Source organism: Sebastes fasciatus, chromosome 4, assembly GCF_043250625.1.
Source record: "Sebastes fasciatus isolate fSebFas1 chromosome 4, fSebFas1.pri, whole genome shotgun sequence".
NCBI lineage: Eukaryota > Metazoa > Chordata > Actinopteri > Perciformes > Sebastidae > Sebastes > Sebastes fasciatus.
The window spans coordinates 9189460-9208824 of NC_133798.1; the positions used below are offsets into that span (position 1 = coordinate 9189460).

Sequence of the window (19365 nt, forward strand, 5' to 3'; positions counted from 1 at the left end):
TTATTGAATTCCTTCCCACTGACATACTAAAGACCCTTCCCCACTGGACAAAAAACCACACCAACATTTGTCTTTTGTCTTCAGTGGGAAAGGTTACAATCGTCATTCATTCTCGGAACAAATAACAAGCAGTAGTCACAGGTTACTTATCAACTCCAGCTCCGGCAGTGATGGAAAAGATGACACCCGGGTGGATACGCTATAAAGTTTCACCCCATTTTCGGCGCGATGCTATGCATTAACTTCTGTTCTGCGACTCTTTGTCATCTCAGCCACAACATTTTGTCCGTTTCCGTTCAAGTTGCAATACGATACGATACGATACACTTTATTGTCCCCTTGGGGATATTTGTTTTGGACTCTGTGCTCCAGCTGTCTCCACAGCAGCATCAATAAATAAAAACAAACAACAATCCACATGTAAACAGAGAAACACAAACAATGTAAACCTCGAACAACATATATTGCACATTACTCATATTGCACAAGAACTATCTAAAAACAGAATAAATAAAAGATAAAATAAGAATAAGAACACCATGACGCTATTGCACAACCCTCAGCCTCAAGAAACATTATTTAAAATTTAAGATTTTGATGGAGGTGCACAAACGGGTTCTTAAAACGGTTCAGTTTGCATCGAGGGACTCTGTATCGTCTGCCAGATGGTTAAGAGCTCATACTCAGAGTGGAGGATGTGAGATGGGTCCTACAATACTCTCTGCGCTTGCCAAAGAACAGTCTGCTCACATATTGACTGGAAGGAGAGGTTGTCAGTCCTCCCCCGTAACCTTCATGGCAGTCTGAACCAGACGAGCAAGCTGAGATTTCAACTGCTCAGAGAGGTTGCCGTACCACGCCGACATCCCATACCTCGGGATGCTCTCCAACACAGCCTGGTAAAATGAAAACATGATGTTGTGATCTACTCCATCCACCCCGAGTCTGCGTAAAGAAATACAGGATTTACAGGATTACAGGATTCTTGCTGGGATTTACAGCTGAAACCAGAGGGAAACGACTACACAGAGCCTGCCCTACAAGGAAAGCCTGAAATGTTGCTTTGACGGATCAAGGTCCAGATGATTGCATGGTGGGCTAACTAATACCTGCTGTTACGGTCTGTATAATCTCACCATCTGCATTCAGCAGAGTCTCCATTCACAACATACCTTCAAGTGTCCCGGTACCTTTCTGCATGAGAAAGTTAAAACACCAGTTGCATACTTTCTGTCCTGCACAAGTTAGTGTCTCCTCTTTTCAGTAATGCTGTGGCAGCATTTAACTGAGTTGCTGATGTATTGCAAGAAAATAAGAAGTGTTATAACTTACCTTAAATGCCTGTAACAGTTGAGAAATTAACTTTGCGCCTGCTCTGGACCAGTGAAGCCCAGCGTCTGCATGGAAGAGAATCCAAACTCCAAACCTGATTACTGTGTTATATAAGGAGGAGAGGGAGTTGGGGGAGGGTGGTCTTCATTCTTGGCACGTATGTGGGTATTTTGAAGGGGAGGAGAGGCAAAGAGTTCAACCACAGAGCCCAACCTTTCTGTGCTGCACACACACACACACACACACACACACACACACACACACACACACACACACACACACACACACACACACACAGAGTAACACGATATTTTACTCCCACAGTTTTTTGCTGTGACCTGCTGTGACCTGCATCATCCTGCAAAACATTCACTGACAAGAAAAATATTTTGTCAAGGAGAGGGAACTTTTAACATTTGAGTACTTTCTTTTTTACCTCCACCAAGGAGGTTTTCGGTTCGGTTAAAAAATTTTAAGACAATTTTTTTTCTTTCATAAATTACTGTATTTATCAAAATACAAATAAATAATTGGTGCTTGATGTTTTTTTTTTGTTTTTTTTGAAAATTATTTTTATTCCTTTTTTTCAAACATAGCATAACAAACATAACAAAACATAACACCGGTGCCATACTACAAAAAATTATAATAATAAAATAAATACAAATTTTAAAATAAATAAAACAAAAAAATAAAATAAAAATAAATGATAATAATAATAATAATAATAACAATAACAACAATAATAATAATAATAATAATAATAATAATAATAATAATAATAATTGTAAAACTATTTTAATGAATAAGTTAAAATGAAAGGTAATAAATACTACAATACTGTAATTCATGGTAGTAAGATAGAAACCTTAAAAAATAATATATAAATAACTGAAATAATTCATTAATTAAATGTAAAAAAAAAAAAACAGCACATTATTATTATTATTTTTTCCAAGGGAGCACTTGAATTTACCTCATTAATCCACTGAGTAATAGCAGGGGGAGCCTCATGATTCCACTCAGATATGATACGTCTATTGGTCCTTTAATGTTCAGGAATTTTGGGAGTAATTAATTGGAGACTGAAAAAGTGGAACTGGAGACCAGGAATGACTCACACTGGAGGTTTATTTATGTCTTTGAATTCAAGGAGAATCAAGTCAGCAAATACAAGTCAACAAGTCAACAAGTCAACAAGTCAACAAGTGTACGTGCTGCTAACCCGATTCTGAGGAGCCTCTCTCTGTATTTCTTTCTTTCTTTCTTTCTTTTTTCTTTCTTTCTTCATTTGTTACCTCAATGCAGAAACTGAGGAAAGGCCCCCACTGGCATTTTTTTAAAAATGTATTATATTTATTTATTTATTTTTTGAGACGGCGATCAGCAGCCCCCTAGAAGGTGGCGCCCTAGGCGACCGCCTATATGGCATATACAGTATGCGTTAAGCCGGCCCTGCTCTGACTTCCCTGTTCTGTCTGTGAGTTTCCTAAAACAGCTGGTCACTGCAGCTTTCAGCAAATTATAATCAAACAGGAGGTTATATAGCGCTCCGCGTGTCCGTCCTTCCGTCCGTCCTCATTTCCGGAGCAGAACTTGGAAACTATTTAACTTAGGAGCTTCAAATTTGGTTTGATGGTTAACAGTGTGTGGTCTCGTTGTGCCTTTTGGGGGTTAGAAGTCCAGTCCATAATGTTTCATAATAACAAGCTAGATTGTGCTGGTCACTGCAGCTTTCAGCAAATTATAATCAAACAGGAGGTTATATAGCGCTCCGCGTGTCCGTCCTTCCGTCCGTCCTCGTTTCCGGAGCAGAACTTGGAAACTATTTAACTTATTTGGTTTGATGGTTAACAGTGTGTGGTCTCGTTGTGCCTTTTGGGGGTTAGAAGTCCAGTCCATAATGTTTCATAATAACAAGCTAGATTGTGCTCAACAGACTAATGCCATTAGTTCTAAAAGGGTGAAACCTTTGGCCCTACTTTAGGGGTCAAGCAGTGAGCAGGGTCATGTGAGCCATGTTCACTTTTGATTTGTTGCTTCTGAACTCAACTCTTCGTATATAAGAGGAAGTCTTTGTGTCTCTCTGAGTGAAATTTACTGAAGTGCAACAGTCATAGTAAGCAGATTGAGGGGCTTTCTTCCCTGCTGACTGAAACTAACGCTTAAACTTCTGCTTTCACTTAAAGGTCGTGTGTCATTGAAAAGGAGAAGACCTTTCAAGCCTCGCTGCATTTCTCTGTGTGAATGCATGACACACGTTTGGACATTTCACATCTGGATTTCACCACCAACACCAACTGTCCATTAACAACATGTCACATCGCTGCGTTCTGGCCGTGGTCGTCCTGGCCTTCGCTGCAGGGTGGTGCATGTGTGATGTTGGGGATTTCGCTCCATGCCTGCAGTTCTTCTATAAGTCTTGGCCTCCTAAAGGTCTGGCGGGGACCCCGATCTGCCAACGTCATAGCAACCAGTACGTCTTCGCCACGCTGTACTGTCGACCACGCCGCTCTCCGTGGTTCTCGGCCTATTTGTACTCTGCACTAGCAGGAAAGAGACCCACTGCGTCCTGGAAGTTTGAGCCACAGGTGAGCATATTTAAATGATGTGTTGACTGTTAGCATCCCATAAAATGAGTATTAAAGTATGGAGGACGTAACCTGCCAAAATAAAAAATAAATGAATAAATAAATAAATGACTCGATAAATGAATAAATATGTCATTTAATGTTGCAAAAGTAATATTAAAAATAACTAGAAAATTTCGCAAGAAATTTTGACCAGTGTGCCTGGTGCTGGGGGGGGAGGGGTCTCAGGACCATAGTGAGGTTTTAAGGAGGTGGATGAAAGGCCCAATAAAGTCCCAAGTCTCGTGACCCGTTAAAACTTTTAATCATTTTTCTACGTTAAAGTATGGCGACTCTGTATGGCCCCAAAGAGGAGTGCTTTTGAGCTCTCTTCACATCGATTTGCCACTCATTCCTGTCGAGCAAATAAATCGCGCTTTCGCGCGATTTTTTCAGAGGCCGCTACGCGAATCTCTTAGACAGGTCATAGCACACCATTCCCGATCATTCCGCACGTTTTGATGTACTTTTTGTACAGGTGTTGGCAACACTGCGGCAGGAGTAGTGCGGCAAAAACCGTAAGAAGAGGAATAGTAAGACTTCACTAGAAAATTTCGCAAGACATTTTGACCAGTGTGCCTGGTGCTGGGGGTGGGGGGTCTGTTGGATTTACTATGTACAAAAGTGCTTACAATGACCTGAAATAACCTGATTGTTGGATTTGTTGTGCATGAAGTGTTTGCGAGGACAGGGAGGACGCACGTTCTGTTCTTTTTGCAAGGTCAAAGAGAGAAAGGAGTCAGAAGGAGAAACAAAGAAGAAGATATGCAGCAAAAACATCACGTGCCATAAGCTCATGAATATTACTATTGTGTAAACCATGAATAGGCTGGATCAGGGATAGCTCGGGGTTCAGACTTCGCGAACTGACCCATGCACTGTATGTTGTCAGGGACACGTTGATTGGATCCAGATATCTGTAAACTCTTTTATTTTACTTATGCAACATTGATTGTTCGGAATAAATTGAATCATTATGCTTTAACTCATCTGTTTGGAAATTCTCTTTGTCACACAAGATTAACCAACACGTAACTGGGCCTTGACCTCTTGGAGGTAGAAGGCCAGTTCCTTCAGGTCTCAGGACCATAGTGAGGTTTTAAGAAGGTGGATGAAAGGCCCAATAAAGTCCCAAGTCTCGTGATCCGTTAAAACTTTTAATCATTTTTCTACGTTAAAGTATGGCGACTCTGTATGGCCCCAAAGAGGAGTGCTTTTGAGCTCTCTTCACATCGATTTGCCACTCATTCCTGTCGAGCAAATAAATCGCGCTTTCGCGCGATTTTTTCGGAGGCCGCTACGCGAATCTCTTAGACAGGTCATAGCACACCATTCCCGATCATTCCGCACGTTTTGATGTACTTTTTGTACAGGTGTTGGCAACACTGCAGCAGGAGTAGTGCAGTAAAAACCGTAAGAAGAGGAATAGTAAGACTTCACTAGAAAATTTCGCAAGAAATTTTGACCAGTGTGCCTGGTGCTGGGGGGGGGGGTCTGAGGACCATAGTGAGGTTAGAAGAAGGGGGATGATAGGCCCCATAAAGTCCCAAATCTCGTGACCTGTTTAAACTTTTAATAATTTTTCTACGTTACAGTATGGCGACTCTGTATGGCCCCAAAGAGGAGTGCTTTTGAGCTCTCTTCACATCGATTTGCCACTCATTCCTGTCGAGCAAATAAATCGCGCTTTCGCGCGATTTTTTCAGAGGCCGCTACGCGAATCTCTTAGACAGGTCATAGCACACCATTCCCGATCATTCCGCACGTTTTGATGTACTTTTTGTACAGGTGTTGGCAACACTGCGGCAGGAGTAGTGCGGCAAAAACCGTAAGAAGAGGAATAGTAAGACTTCACTAGAAAATTTCGCAAGACATTTTGACCAGTGTGCCTGGTGCTGGGGGTGGGGGGTCTGTTGGATTTACTATGTACAAAAGTGCTTACAATGACCTGAAATAACCTGATTGTTGGATTTGTTGTGCATGAAGTGTTTGCGAGGACAGGGAGGACGCACGTTCTGTTCTTTTTGCAAGGTCAAAGAGAGAAAGGAGTCAGAAGGAGAAACAAAGAAGAAGATATGCAGCAAAAACATCACGTGCCATAAGTTCATGAATATTACTATTGTGTAAACCATGAATAGGCTGGATCAGGGATAGCTCGGGGTTCAGACTTCGCGAACTGACCCATGCACTGTATGTTGTCAGGGACACGTTGATTGGATCCAGATATCTGTAAACTCTTTTATTTTACTTATGCAACATTGATTGTTCGGAATAAATTGAATCATTATGCTTTAACTCATCTGTTTGGAAATTCTCTTTGTCACACAAGATTAACCAACACGTAACTGGGCCTTGACCTCTTGGAGGTAGAAGGCCAGTTCCTTCAGGTCTGAGGACCATAGTGAGGTTAGAAGAAGGGGGATGATAGGCCCCATAAAGTCCCAAATCTCGTGACCTGTTTAAACTTTTAATAATTTTTCTACGTTAAAGTATGGCGACTCTGTATGGACCTAAAGAGGAGTGTTTTTGAGCTCTCTTCACATCGATTTGCCATTCATTCCTGTTGAGCAAATAAATCGCGCTTTCGCGCGATTTTTTCGGAGGCCGCTACGCGAATCTCTTAGACAGGTCATAGCACACCATTCCCGATCATTCCGCACGTTTTGATGTACTTTTTGTACAGGTGTTGGCAACACTGCGGCAGGAGTAGTGCGGCAAAAACCGTAAAAAGAGGAATAGTAAGACTTCACTAGAAAATTTCGCAAGAAATTTTGACCAGTGTGCCTGGTGCTGGGGGGATGGGTGGGGGCTAGGGGTGGTGTGTGTGTGGAGGGGGGCAGATTCAGACTGTCTGAGGTCCATAGTGAGGTCATAACTGTAGGCCCTTTCGCTGCGTGCGTGTCTGTCAGTGGTTGCCATGGTGATTGGGGGGCCGTGAGGAGTGTTTAGTTTCCTGTTAACATACAGTAAGAGTTGAGGGATTTTATTTTGAAAAGTAGGTGAATACCTTTGCCTTGTGCTTCTATGCACACTGGAATGATGGGACCACTGAAGAAGGAGGTGCAGATGATGTTGGACATGGGAGTCATTGAACCATCCAGAAGTGAGTGGTCAAACCCCATAGTGCTTGTTCCCAAGAAAAATTGTACTCAACCTCGGTTCTGTTCAGACATGAGGAAACTGAACAGTATTTCCTGTTTTGATTCATATCCCATGCCCCGTATTGATGAGCTGCTAGAGAGAATCGGGAAAGCCAACTACATCACAGCATTAGACCTTTGTAAAGGTTACTGGCAAGTGCCTCTTGACCCATCTTGCAAAGAATACACAGCGTTCCAGATTCCAGGGATGGGCTTGTTCCAGTACACTGTGTTACTCTTTGGCCTTCATGGCGCACCTGCGACCTTTCAAAGATTAATGGACATTGTTCTTAATGATTGCTCCAGGTTTTCAGCTGCCTATCTTGATGATGGATGAAGGTTACTGGCAAGTGCCTCTTGACCCATCTTGCAAAGAATACACAGCGTTCCAGATTCCAGGGATGGGCTTGTTCCAGTACACTGTGTTACTCTTTGGCCTTCATGGCGCAACTGCGACCTTTCAAAGATTAATGGACATTGTTCTTAATGATTGCTCCAGGTTTTCAGCTGCCTATCTTGATGATGTGGTAATCTACAGTGAATCCTGGGAAGAACACTTGCAGCATCTTGAAATCGTCCTAAGCAAGATACAGGAAGCTGGGCTGACCCTGAATGCAAACAAGTGTTCCTGGGCTCAGGAGGAGGTGAAATACCTTGGGTACCTGGTCGGCCGTGGGCAGATAAGGCCACAAATAGACAAGATAAAGGCCATACAGATGATTCCAAGACCCCTGACCAAGAAGCAAGTGAGATCCTTTTTAGGACTGGTGGGGTGGTACAGAAGGTTTGTTCCCCATTTCTCTACATTGGCGGCACCACTCACCGAACTAACAAAAAAATCAACCTCGAAAGTGATATGGAATGATGAATGTGAACGTGCCTTCCAGGCATTGTTGGCAACGCTGAGGGAGGAGTAGCGCGGCAAAAACCGTAAGAAGAGGAATAGTAAGACTTCACTAGAAAATTTCGCAAGAAATTTTGACCAGTGTGCCTGGTGCTGGGGGGGGTCTGAGGACCACAGTGAGGTTATAAGAAGGGGGATGATAGGCCCCATAAAGTCCCAAGTCTAGTGACCCGTTTAAACTTTTAATAATTTTTCTACGTTAAAGTATGGCGACTCTGTATTGTCCTAAAGACGAGTGTTTTTGAGCTCTCTTCACGTCGATTTGCCACTCATTCCTATGGAGCAAAGAAATCGCGCTTTTGCGCGATTTTTTCGGAGACCGCTACGCGAATCTCTTAGACAGGTCATAGCACACCATTCCCGGTCATTACGCACGTTTTGATGTACTTTTTTTACAGGTGTTGGCAACGCTGGGGGAGGAGTAGCGTGGCAAAAACCGTAAGAAGAGGAATAGTAAGACTTCACTAGAAAATTTCGCAAGAAATTTTGACCAGTGTGCCTGGTGCTGGGGGATGGGTGGGGGCTAGGGGTGGTTTGTGTGTGGAGGGGGGCAGATTCAGACTGTCTGTGGTCCATAGTGAGGTCAGCACTGTAGGCCCTTTCGCTGCGTGCGTGTCTGTCAGTGGTTGCCATGGTGATTGGGGGGCCGTGAGGAGTGTTTAGTTTCCTGTTAACATACAGTAAGAGTTGAGGGATTTTATTTTGAAAAGTAGGTGAATACCTAGTTCCTGTTATCATACAATGAGAGTTGGGGGCTTTTAATCACAGGTGTAATTGATCACATTAATTATGGCCCTGATCCATTGAAGCCTGGTTTAGAGCATGCTGGCTCACTGAAATGGCGTGATACAGTAAATAGTGTGCGTGTGTGTGTGTGTGTGTGTGTTAGTCAGCCTGCTCTGATTGGCTAATGTGAATCAGCTGTCTAGCAGCAATCTGAAGTTGCCGTGGTGATTGGCCACTGCTGCAGTGGGGCAGTTTATAATAGGAGTTAACCAGAGACGTACATGTCATAAAAGTGCTTCTACGACAGAAACCGTGACTCCTATCGCTTAGATTGTTCATGAGACCAGTTAGGTGTCTCTGATGAACAAATGGTGTGACATTTGGGTCTGTAGTGTCAAAAATGTGACTTCGGCGGCAGTTTTGAAAACTATTAACTTTTTTCTCTGATCCAAAAAATTCTGTGAAATTTAATATGGGGCCCTATGGGAGCGAAGCCTGCTGTTGCTCTCACGTTCAGGCATGTGTCGCCAAATGTGTAAGTCCGACTGATTCCATAGCTACATGTTTGCGACCGGCACAAAAATACCTACGTTTTGATGTATTCATTGTGTATGAGGAGTGGACATTGTGGACTACAGAGCAATTTGTTCGGAAAATTTTCAAAAGATTTCAAAGCTTTCCCGCACTCTAGCGATGATGTCACACACTCTAGCCCTTAACGACCCACGCAATACACACCCATTATAAAATCTGAAACGGTCTGAAAATTTCACAAAACGTAAACTGCGATTTCGTGAAAACCGTGCCAGCTATCAAAAAATTTCCATTTGGCCAAATAAAGTCCCAAGTCTCGTGACCCGTTTAAACTTTTAATCCCGTTTCTACGTTAAAGTATGGCGACTCTGTATGGCCCCAAAGAGGAGTGTTTATGAGCACTCTTCACGTCGATTTTCAATGCATTCCAATGGAGAAAGCCTTGTGCAAAGCACACTGGTCTATTATTCGACGGGCTTATTCTTCCGCTGCTTCTGCCTAAACTTGGTCACACTGGTCAAAATTTCTTGCGAAATTTTCTAGTTCCCACAGGGCCCCATATTAAATTTCACAGAATCTTTTGGATCAGAGAAAAAAGTTAATACTTTTCGAAACTGCCGCCGAGGTCACATTTTTGAAACTACAGACCCAAATGTCGCACCATTTGTTCATCAGAGACTCCTAACTGGTCTCATGAACAATCTAAGCGATAGGAGTCACGGTTTCTGTCGTAGAAGCACTTTTATGACATGTACGTCTCTGGTTAACTCCTATTATAAACTGCCCCACTGCAGCAGTGGCCAATCACCACGGCAACTTCAGATTGCTGCTAGACAGCTGATTCACATTAGCCAATCAGAGCAGGCTGACTAACACACCCACACACACACACACACACACACACTATTTACTGTATCACGCCATTTCAGTGAGCCAGCATGCTCTAAACCAGGGCTTCAATGGATCAGGGCCATAATTAATGTGATCAATTACACCTGTGATTAAAAGCCCCCAACTCTCATTGTATGATAACAGGAACTAGGTATTCACCTACTTTTCAAAATAAAATCCCTCAACTCTTACTGTATGTTAACAGGAAACTAAACACTCCTCACGGCCCCACAATCACCATGGCAACCACTGACAGACACTCATGCAGCAAAAGGGCCTACAGTTATGACCTCACTATGGACCTCAGACAGTCTGAATCTGCCACCCCCCACCACCCATCCCCCCAGCACCAGGCACACTGGTCAAAATTTCTTGTGAAATTTTCTAGTTCCAGTGTGCCTAGAAGCACAAGGCAAAGCCTTGTGCAAAGCACACTGGTCTATTATTCGACGGGCTTATTCTTCCGCTGCTTCTGCCTAAACTTTGCCGCGCTACTCCTCCGGCAGCGTTGCCAACACCTGTACAAAAAGTACATCAAAACGTGCGGAATGATCGGGAATCGTGTGCTATGACCTGGCTAAGAGATTCGCGCAGCGGTTTCCGAGAAAATCGCGCAAAAGCGCGATTTTTTTGCTCCATTGGAATGCATTGAAAATCGACGTGAAGAGTGCTCATAAACACTCCTCTTTGGGGCCATACAGAGTCGCCATACTTTAACGTAGAAACGGGATTAAAAGTTTAAACGGGTCACGAGACTTGGGACTTTATTTGGCCAAATGGACATTTTTTGATAGCTGGCACGGTTTTCACGAAATCGCAGTTTACGTTTTGTGAAATTTTCAGACCGTTTCAGATTTTATAATGGGTGTGTATTGCGTGGGTCGTTAAGGGCTAGAGTGTGTGACATCATCGCTAGAGTGCGGGAAAGCTTTGAAATCTTTTGAAAATTTTCCGAACAAATTGCTCTGTAGCCCACAACGTCCACTCCTCATACACAATGAATACATCAAAACGTAGGTATTTTTGTGCCGGTCGCAAACATGTAGCTATGGAATCAGTCGGACTTACACATTTGGCGACACATGCCTGAACGTGAGAGCAACTGCAGGCTTCGCTCCCATAGGGCCCCATATTAAATTTCACAGAATGTTTTGGATCAGAGAAAAAAGTTAATACTTTTCGAAACTGCCGCCGAGGTCACATTTTTGAAACTACAGACCCAAATGTCGCACCATTTGTTCATCAGAGACTCCTACCTGGTCTCATGAACAATCTAAGCGATAGGAGTCACGGTTTCTGTCGTAGAAGCACTTTTATGACATGTACGTCTCTGGTTAACTCCTATTATAAACTGCCCCACTGCAGCAGTGGCCAATCGCCACGGCAACTTCAGATTGCTGCTAGACTGCTGATTCACATTAGCCAATCAGAGCAGGCTGACTAACACGCACACACACACACACACACACTATTTACTGTATCACTCACTTTCAGTGAGCCAACATGCTCTAAACCAGGCTTCAATGGATCAGGGCCATTTTTTATGTTATTAATTACACCTGTGATTAAAAGCCCCCAACTCTCATTGTATGATAACAGGAAACTAGGTATTCTCCTACTTTTCAAAATAAAAGCCCTCAACTCTTACTTTATAAAAACAGGAAACTAAACACTCCTCTCGGCCCCCCAATCACCATGGCAACCAGTGACAGAATGATCGGGAATGGTGTGCTATGACTGTTCTAAGAGATTCGCGTAGCGGTCTCCGAAAAAATCGCGCGAAAGCGCGATTTCTTTGCTCCATAGGAATGAGTGGCAAATCGACGTGAAGAGAGCTCAAAAATACTCGTCTTTAGGGCCATACAGAGTCGCCATACTTTAACATAGAAAAATTATTAAAAGTTTAAACGGGTCACGAGACTTGGGACTTTATTGGGCCTATCATCCCCCTCTTCTAACCTCACTGTGGTCCTCAGACCCCCCCCCCCAGCACCAGGCACACTGGTCAAAATTTCTTGCGAAATTTTCTAGTTCCAGTGTGCCTAGAAGCACAAGGCAAAGCCTTGTGCAAAGCACACTGGTTTATTATCCTGCGGGCTTATTTCTTATTCAGACTTCTGCCTAAACTTTGCCGCGCTACTCCTCCGGCAGCGTTGCCAACACCTGTACAAAAAGTACATCAAAACGTGCGGAATGATCGGGAATCGTGTGCTATGACCTGGCTAAGAGATTCGCGCAGCGGTTTCCGAGCAAATCGCGCGAAAGCGCAATTTCTTTCTCCATTGGAATGCATTGAAAATCGATGTGAAGAGTGCTCAAAAGCACTCCTCTTTGGGGCCATACAGAATCGCCATACTTTAACGTACAAGCGTGATTAAAAGTTTAAACGGGTCACGAGACTTGGGACTTTATTTGGCCAAATGGAAATTTTTTGATAGCTGGCTTTTCACGAAATCGCAGTTTACGTTTTGTGAAATTTTCAGACCGTTTCAGATTTTATAATGGGTGTGTATTGCGTGGGTCGTTAAGGGCTAGAGCGCGTGACATCATCGCTAGAGTGCGGGAAAGCTTTTTTTACACATAAAGCAGTTTACTTGGCAGGGGGAGTATACTCAGCCCAGGTAGTGCCAAACTTGCTGTTATGCAAATGTGTTACTTGGTGACATCACTACGCTACGGAAGAAAAGGCAGGACTTCTATAGCGAGGTGTTTCAGGCAGTTCAGGAGCAGTGTTTCTGTGGGGGAGAGTAACCATCTTTAGCCTGGACTTTGGGCTTTGTAACTTTGCAGACCTTTTACATGCACAAAAAACTATGTAACACACTAAAGGAAAGGGGAAAAAGCACAAAAGCATAATAGGTCCCCTTTAATGTTATTAGAGACACCGTGCATTTCCTGCTGTGAAATATCTAAATGTCTGCCATGAAAAGAAAAGGATCTATATATCTTCAAGACCTCATAATGTTCCATTCGCATAGTCAGGGAATCAAAGATGAATGCACTGAAGAGCCAACACCACTAGATGGAGACATATTATAAAAAAAACACAAGACATTATCCCCCACACACCACAAGGAGTCACTGACAGCTTGTGTTCCCAGTATTTTCTGAAAGGTGAACTGAAGTGTGAGAGGGCATATTGAGTCCAAGGTGATAAAGATAAGCCTTCCAATAAATCTGATGATAAGAAAGAGGAGCAACAGTTTAAATATTGTTTTATAGTTGAATATTATGCAGGTGTTAATGAAACGACTCAGATTTTGCCTGAGCTTGGGCCTACAATGCAAGCATTTGTCTTTATGCTGGTTACATTGAAGGCATTTAAGACCTCAGAGGAAATGTAACAACTCGGTGCTATTAAATGATGAAAGAGTGATAACGGCAGATAATAATATCAAGTTAATATATTTACAATGAGCACGCCTTAAATTAAAAGTTCTTCAGGGAAACTGAGATAAAAAAAACGTTCCTAGAATGTATGCAGTTACATACTACCAGTCGCTCCTCCCTGATAATCACCATGTGATGCAGGTCAAACACAGGCTGACAGGGGAGGGAGGACAACCTCACTGTCCTCACCTTGCAGAGTATAGAGTGCAACAAAGACAGAAAGGAGAAGAAGAAAAAGAAGTCAGAGAACAACAGTTTTCTTAGCCTGGGAGGTGTTCATCAGAGGATATTTTGAGCTCCTGAATACTGGTGAATAAAGTACTGTACTACAAAGAAACACCTGATGACGAAGGTGCTGATGGCGGGGGATAAACTGCTGGAAATGTGGAACAGAGGAGATACAGATATGGAATCACAGCCACGCAAAAAATTATCCCACTCGATTGAAGAAATTCTGAGGAGACCCACATGTGTCAGAAGAGAGAAAAGAGTTAATCGCAACTGGTCTGTTATCAAGGAGAACACCAGAATATCTAACCAACTCTCATGTGCGGGTACGTTTCTTTTATTACTTTTTTTAAAAGCTCTCCCAAAAAGAGTTGTTACATTACAAAAAAAACAACATTTCTCTCTGTCAATAGAAACTCCTCAAATGAGACTACTTGAAGAGTCTCCAAAAGCCACCACAGACTGCATGAGTGAGTATTATGATTTATGGAGGTGAAAGAAGAGGAAACATGATGCTGGATGATGAGGAAGATATCAATGACAATAATGTGTTTACAGGTCAGAGGAAAAAGAGGCAAACGAGGGTCACTTTCACACCGTTCCAGGTGCAGGAGCTGGAGATAGTCTTCCAGCAGACTCACTACCCAGACGTCAACAGCAGAGAGCAGTTAGCCTCTCTCCTGCACCTCACTGAGGGACGAATACAGGTACAGCAGGACACGTGCAGCTCATCACTGGTGATAATTAACTTGAGCGTATTTTTTCGACTTTTACTGTCTTTTGCCAGTTTTAGAAAGGAGCAAGCATACACACTGGTATCCATGAGTGACAGTTTTTGTTTGTCTGTTTCTACCAAGAATCATCATGGCAGCATTAAATAATACATGAATGATTGGTTTGTTTAAACAGTGCTATAGTCAATATGTTAACATCAGGCAATATTTAATAATGTGAGATTATTCTGATAACATCCAAATCTCCATAATAGCAACAATTTAGTGTACTTTGTCAAACCTGTATCATACTTTTATTCCATTTATGATTAAGTTTGGTCAAATCAACAAACAATGGCCACTTTATTATGCTTGTAAAATGAGTCAATAAGTCAAACTAGGGTTACTAACTATTCAGTGAATGTTCTTAAACAATTGGCTGATTATACTAAGTAGTCATCAATGGAACAATAGTACTGGTCTTTGGACGGTTGCTTACATAAGGCACCTCCCAAATGATAAATGACACATTACAGGATAAAGGTGTGTACCAAAAGAATTGATCATTCATTGTTCTCAGAGGAAAGTGATAACAAATACCATAGGTCTTTCTTTACTCTGCTACATATATATGGCTAAGTTGTGAGTACAAGTTATTGTTGGTTGGTTATTCTAGGTAAATGTATTTCACATTGTGTTGTTTGTGCATCAGATTTGGTTTCAGAACCGCAGAGCCAAATGGAGGAAGGCAGAAACACTGAAGGACATAGAACTGATGACCAGACAGCACATACAGCCAGCCAGTCATCACCTGCTTTATTATGAGGTAACACAACATTATTGATTTAGTAAATGGTACACAAGCATTATTTGTTTAAATGCACCATATAACCATCTCCATTATACTCCCATATCATCTCTCATACACAAAATGCAGCTCAAAGAAAGTGCCTTGCAAATAAAAAAAGAAAAGAACTGACAATTCAAACAATATTAAAATACATTTTTAAAGATGGTAAAATAATGAAAACAGCATAAAAAATTAAATAAAAGTCTAATTTAATTTAATTGAAATGAAAATAATAAATTAAAGTGAATACATATATACATACATATATATTATATATACATATACACATATTAGGGCTGTCAACCGATTAAAATATTTATTATTTATTTATATTCACAAATTAATCACACATTTTTTATCTGTTCAAAATGTACCTTAAAGGGAGATTTGTCAAGCATTCAATACTCTTATCAGCATAGTGGGCAAATATGCTGCTATATGCTATATATATACATATATACACACACACACATATATTTTATATACACATATATACATATACACATATACACACATATATATATACCTATACACACATATACCTGTATATACACATATACACATACATATACTGTATATACTGTACATAAACAAATATATACACATATAAACACACATACATATACTGTATATACTGTACATATACACACACATACACATTATAATATATATACACACACACACACACACATATATATACACACATACAGTATACATTTATACAGTACATACATATATACACACACACACACATATATATATATATACACACACATATATACATACTGTATATACACACAACATCAATCTTTTTATAAATCTGTGATTTGATACTGGAAAATTGACTGAAGCATGTACCGAATCAAAAGTGACCATACTGTGCTGTGTGGCTTTCTCAGTGATTTCTTTGAGATAACTTCTCATCAGTATGTGTGTACTCTCCCAGCTGTTACAGGATCCCCAGCCTCAGGCAGCGTGCTGGCTGCCATGCTGCTTACCTAAACCCCTTCAATCAAGGCTGTTCCTCAAAGCCACATCAACACCCGCCTTGCTGACCAGCACACATTCCCCAGATCACAGGACTCTGTATTTTGACCCGCTGGGGACAGACAGATAGCAACTTCAGTATTCTTACAAATGATGACACCATTGTGTTAAATCACATCGTAATGAGTTTCTGGTGGTACACAAAACTACTGCAGACTGTAATCTGTAATAACTGACAGATGTGTTGTATTATACTGTGTTGACAACCTGAAATAAAGTGTACATGTTAACAACTCAACATTTTTTGAATTTATCAATAAAGTTCTAAATGACTATCCTGGCTGACTACTGAAAGCAGTCGGCTTTCTTTACAATAAAAGGCCTTGTGATAAGTCTGTACCGATGTATTCGTACAAGTCAAGGTGTGAGGGCACTTTACTGCGGAATGCTTCTCGGTAGAGAGCTGTATTTCTGCTGTGTTATTGTGCAGGAGAGCGTTTTGATTTTTTCATGACACCACACTTCCTTGTCAGCGATAAGATACAGAGCTGCCATAAACTGTTCATCTGTTTGACTTTCTGACAACCTGTCCTTATCTTAATTTGGGCTCGTAAATCGGGGGTTATTGGCAGGTCAGCTGGAGGGATTTAGAGAACTTGTTGAATAGGATCAAAGGGGAAATACCAGCTGCGTATAGACAGTTACTGTGTGTTGGTGCTGTATATGTAGTTGGCACTTAAATGGACAAAAAGTTTTTAAAAAACTGTGTAAATGGATGTCTTGATTCATCATTATTTATTTTGTTAAAGCGATATTACACATCAGGCTACTGTTCTGTAAATGTATTTCACAACCTCTCCCATAATAACTTGTACTTTAACTGTCTCTGTGAAACCTGCTTCTTATAATGGTGATATTGTTCTGTGAAAAGGCTCCAACAATGACATGGAACATCCCCTTCTTTCTGAGAAGTGTTACACGGGTCATTATCAATTATAAGAAAGATAACGCGGCATCGCCTTCACTATCAATACCATAACTCACTTCACAGTACCAACTGATTAAATTTAACAAGCCTCTGAGAACGGTTCAGCTTTTCACCCTGGTCATATCTTCTTTTATTGCATGTAAGATTGACTGTTCTCCTGGCTGCAGGGGCAGGGTGAAAGAGGACACGTTATGCTACTGCAATTACAAATCGGCATCTACATATAGTAGGAAATATCAAATGGACACGAGGAAAACTGAACTGCTAGACATGACATATATCTGGACCATATGTTCTGGCCAGAACCAAGATATCACAATTTCCTCGGACATTTGCAGTGAAAATGCTTTTCAGGACATGGAAATAGTTTACCATATATTCATTGTCGTCTTTATTCGGGACCAAATTTAACACATCAGATACCACTAAAATATAGATTTTTTACCCAACATATTTTCCATAAGTTTCAGTAGCATTATTGGTCAAAAATACTATAACGCCCTCTCTACCTGCACCTACACACTCAATTCAACCCTCCATAGCAGATTATATTCACTTTTGTCTACAATACCAGCTGACAGCATGTCCAGCATGTAATGTAATATAATACCATGTCAACCTACATGCTCAACCCACCAAGAAATAGCCCATGTTTAAAAAATAAAGTTATAATTTAATAACACAATAATAATAATTATTGCAAATATGAAAAGGAAACATCAAAACATAACAGCAAAAAAACTGCCATCCAAAACTACTACTCCCTCTTCCACTGAGAATTATAAATAATTGTTTTTGTTAAGTGTGAATACTGAGAGCATGCAGAACCATCTATCTTGCATAGATGCAGTTGTCCTACTATAATAAAAAAGAAAAGAAAAAAAGCTGTGACTGCTATGTCTCACAGCAGAAGACAGGTGGCGCCCTTGTGTCCATGAATAAGCAGAAATGCTGCTCTCTGTTTTTGCTGAGTGTCACACAGAAGAGATACTGACCTGATTTTGAAGTCGCAGGGCTTCATCCATCAGCCCTTATGGACCTTTTTAATAACATGTATCTGCGGTTAGGTACCACTAAGATATAATCATTCTTAGGCTATTTTAGTTTAGTGTTTCCATCACCTGCCTGCTCTGGAGAGGAGAGGAGGGAGGGATATTGAGCATCTCTCAGCCTCCGCCCGCCTCTGTGTCTCTGTGGAGAGACGTGGAGAGACGGAGAACCGCAGACCGACAGGAGGACAGACACAGAGAGACACAGAGGGGCGATGGCCGCGGATGGAGTCTGCGGGGACTCGGTGGATCAGTACCGGGCCGAGGTGGAGCGGCTCACCCAGGAACTGGCCGAGGCGAACCGGGAGAAGATCCGGGCTGCGGAGTGCGGACTGGTTGTCCTGGAGGAGAACCAGGCGCTGAAGCAGAGGTATGCAGACCTGGAGATCGACCAGGACACTCTCAGAAAGGAGTTGGAGCAATTACAGGAGGTAAGAGAAGGAAGCTGCTGTTGCGCTTCTTTTTTTTTTTTGCAAGCGCACTGCGGTGTGCAGGTGTTGGCTGCACCGCCTCAGTGCGTGTCCACCTCACATTTAAGTGATGTCTTGTTTGTTGCGTTAATACTCACGCAGCGGGTGTCTGTGGAGTCTGTGGAGTGGGAAACAGCAGGGGTCCTTATGTTTTTGGGTGGTTTCCCAGCAAAATGAGAGGTTTTAATCAATATAATTTAGCTGAAAATCCTTCAATTGGTGCATGGCTATATCAGTGTCTATTCCCATAATGCTATATGGTTCCATCCTTCATGAATAAGTTATCATCAAAAAGTGAATAATTGATGCTGTTTTTGTGCAGTGAATCTATAGGCACTACAGCACTACAGCACTGGACATTGCAATATCTGTATTGCAAGCTCAGGACTCTGCAAGAACCTGCAAACACCCCACACCATTGTGTTTCATTGTTTCAAGATTCCTTCCCTGTGTGTGTGTGTGCATAGCAACAGTCATTACTTTCAGGCAACTCTGCTGGGACCTCTGAGCCTTTTGGTGTTTTGCCAAGATTT

The 19365-nt window shown here is 41.8% G+C and overlaps 1 protein-coding gene and 2 long non-coding RNA genes across 10 annotated transcripts in view; all 3 read left to right on the top strand.

The window, feature by feature from the left end:
• The first annotated feature begins 886 nt into the window (after nucleotides 1-886).
• Nucleotides 887-5858, top strand: LOC141765678 (uncharacterized). Its single transcript, XR_012593543.1, has 3 exons — nucleotides 887-1120; nucleotides 3522-4560; nucleotides 5040-5858. It is a non-coding gene; the product is annotated as an uncharacterized LOC141765678 (long non-coding RNA).
• A 7786-nt stretch (nucleotides 5859-13644) lies between these two features.
• Nucleotides 13645-15314, top strand: LOC141767052 (uncharacterized). Its single transcript, XR_012593760.1, has 4 exons — nucleotides 13645-14101; nucleotides 14189-14245; nucleotides 14334-14482; nucleotides 15201-15314. It is a non-coding gene; the product is annotated as an uncharacterized LOC141767052 (long non-coding RNA).
• A 2932-nt stretch (nucleotides 15315-18246) lies between these two features.
• bicd1a (bicaudal D homolog 1a) overlaps nucleotides 18247-19365 on the top strand; it is a 42028-nt gene continuing 40909 nt past the window's right edge. For 7 of the 8 annotated variants that reach the window (XR_012593544.1, XR_012593545.1, XM_074631832.1 and 4 more), the window contains exon 1: nucleotides 18262-18793. Coding sequence is in view for 6 of the 8 variants with exons in the window: in XM_074631832.1 (XP_074487933.1) it covers nucleotides 18578-18793 (216 nt within the window). In the remaining 2 variants the exon portion in view is untranslated. Of the gene's footprint in view, nucleotides 18794-19365 lie in introns of all 8 variants that reach the window. The other variant, XM_074631838.1, reaches the window with a different exon arrangement.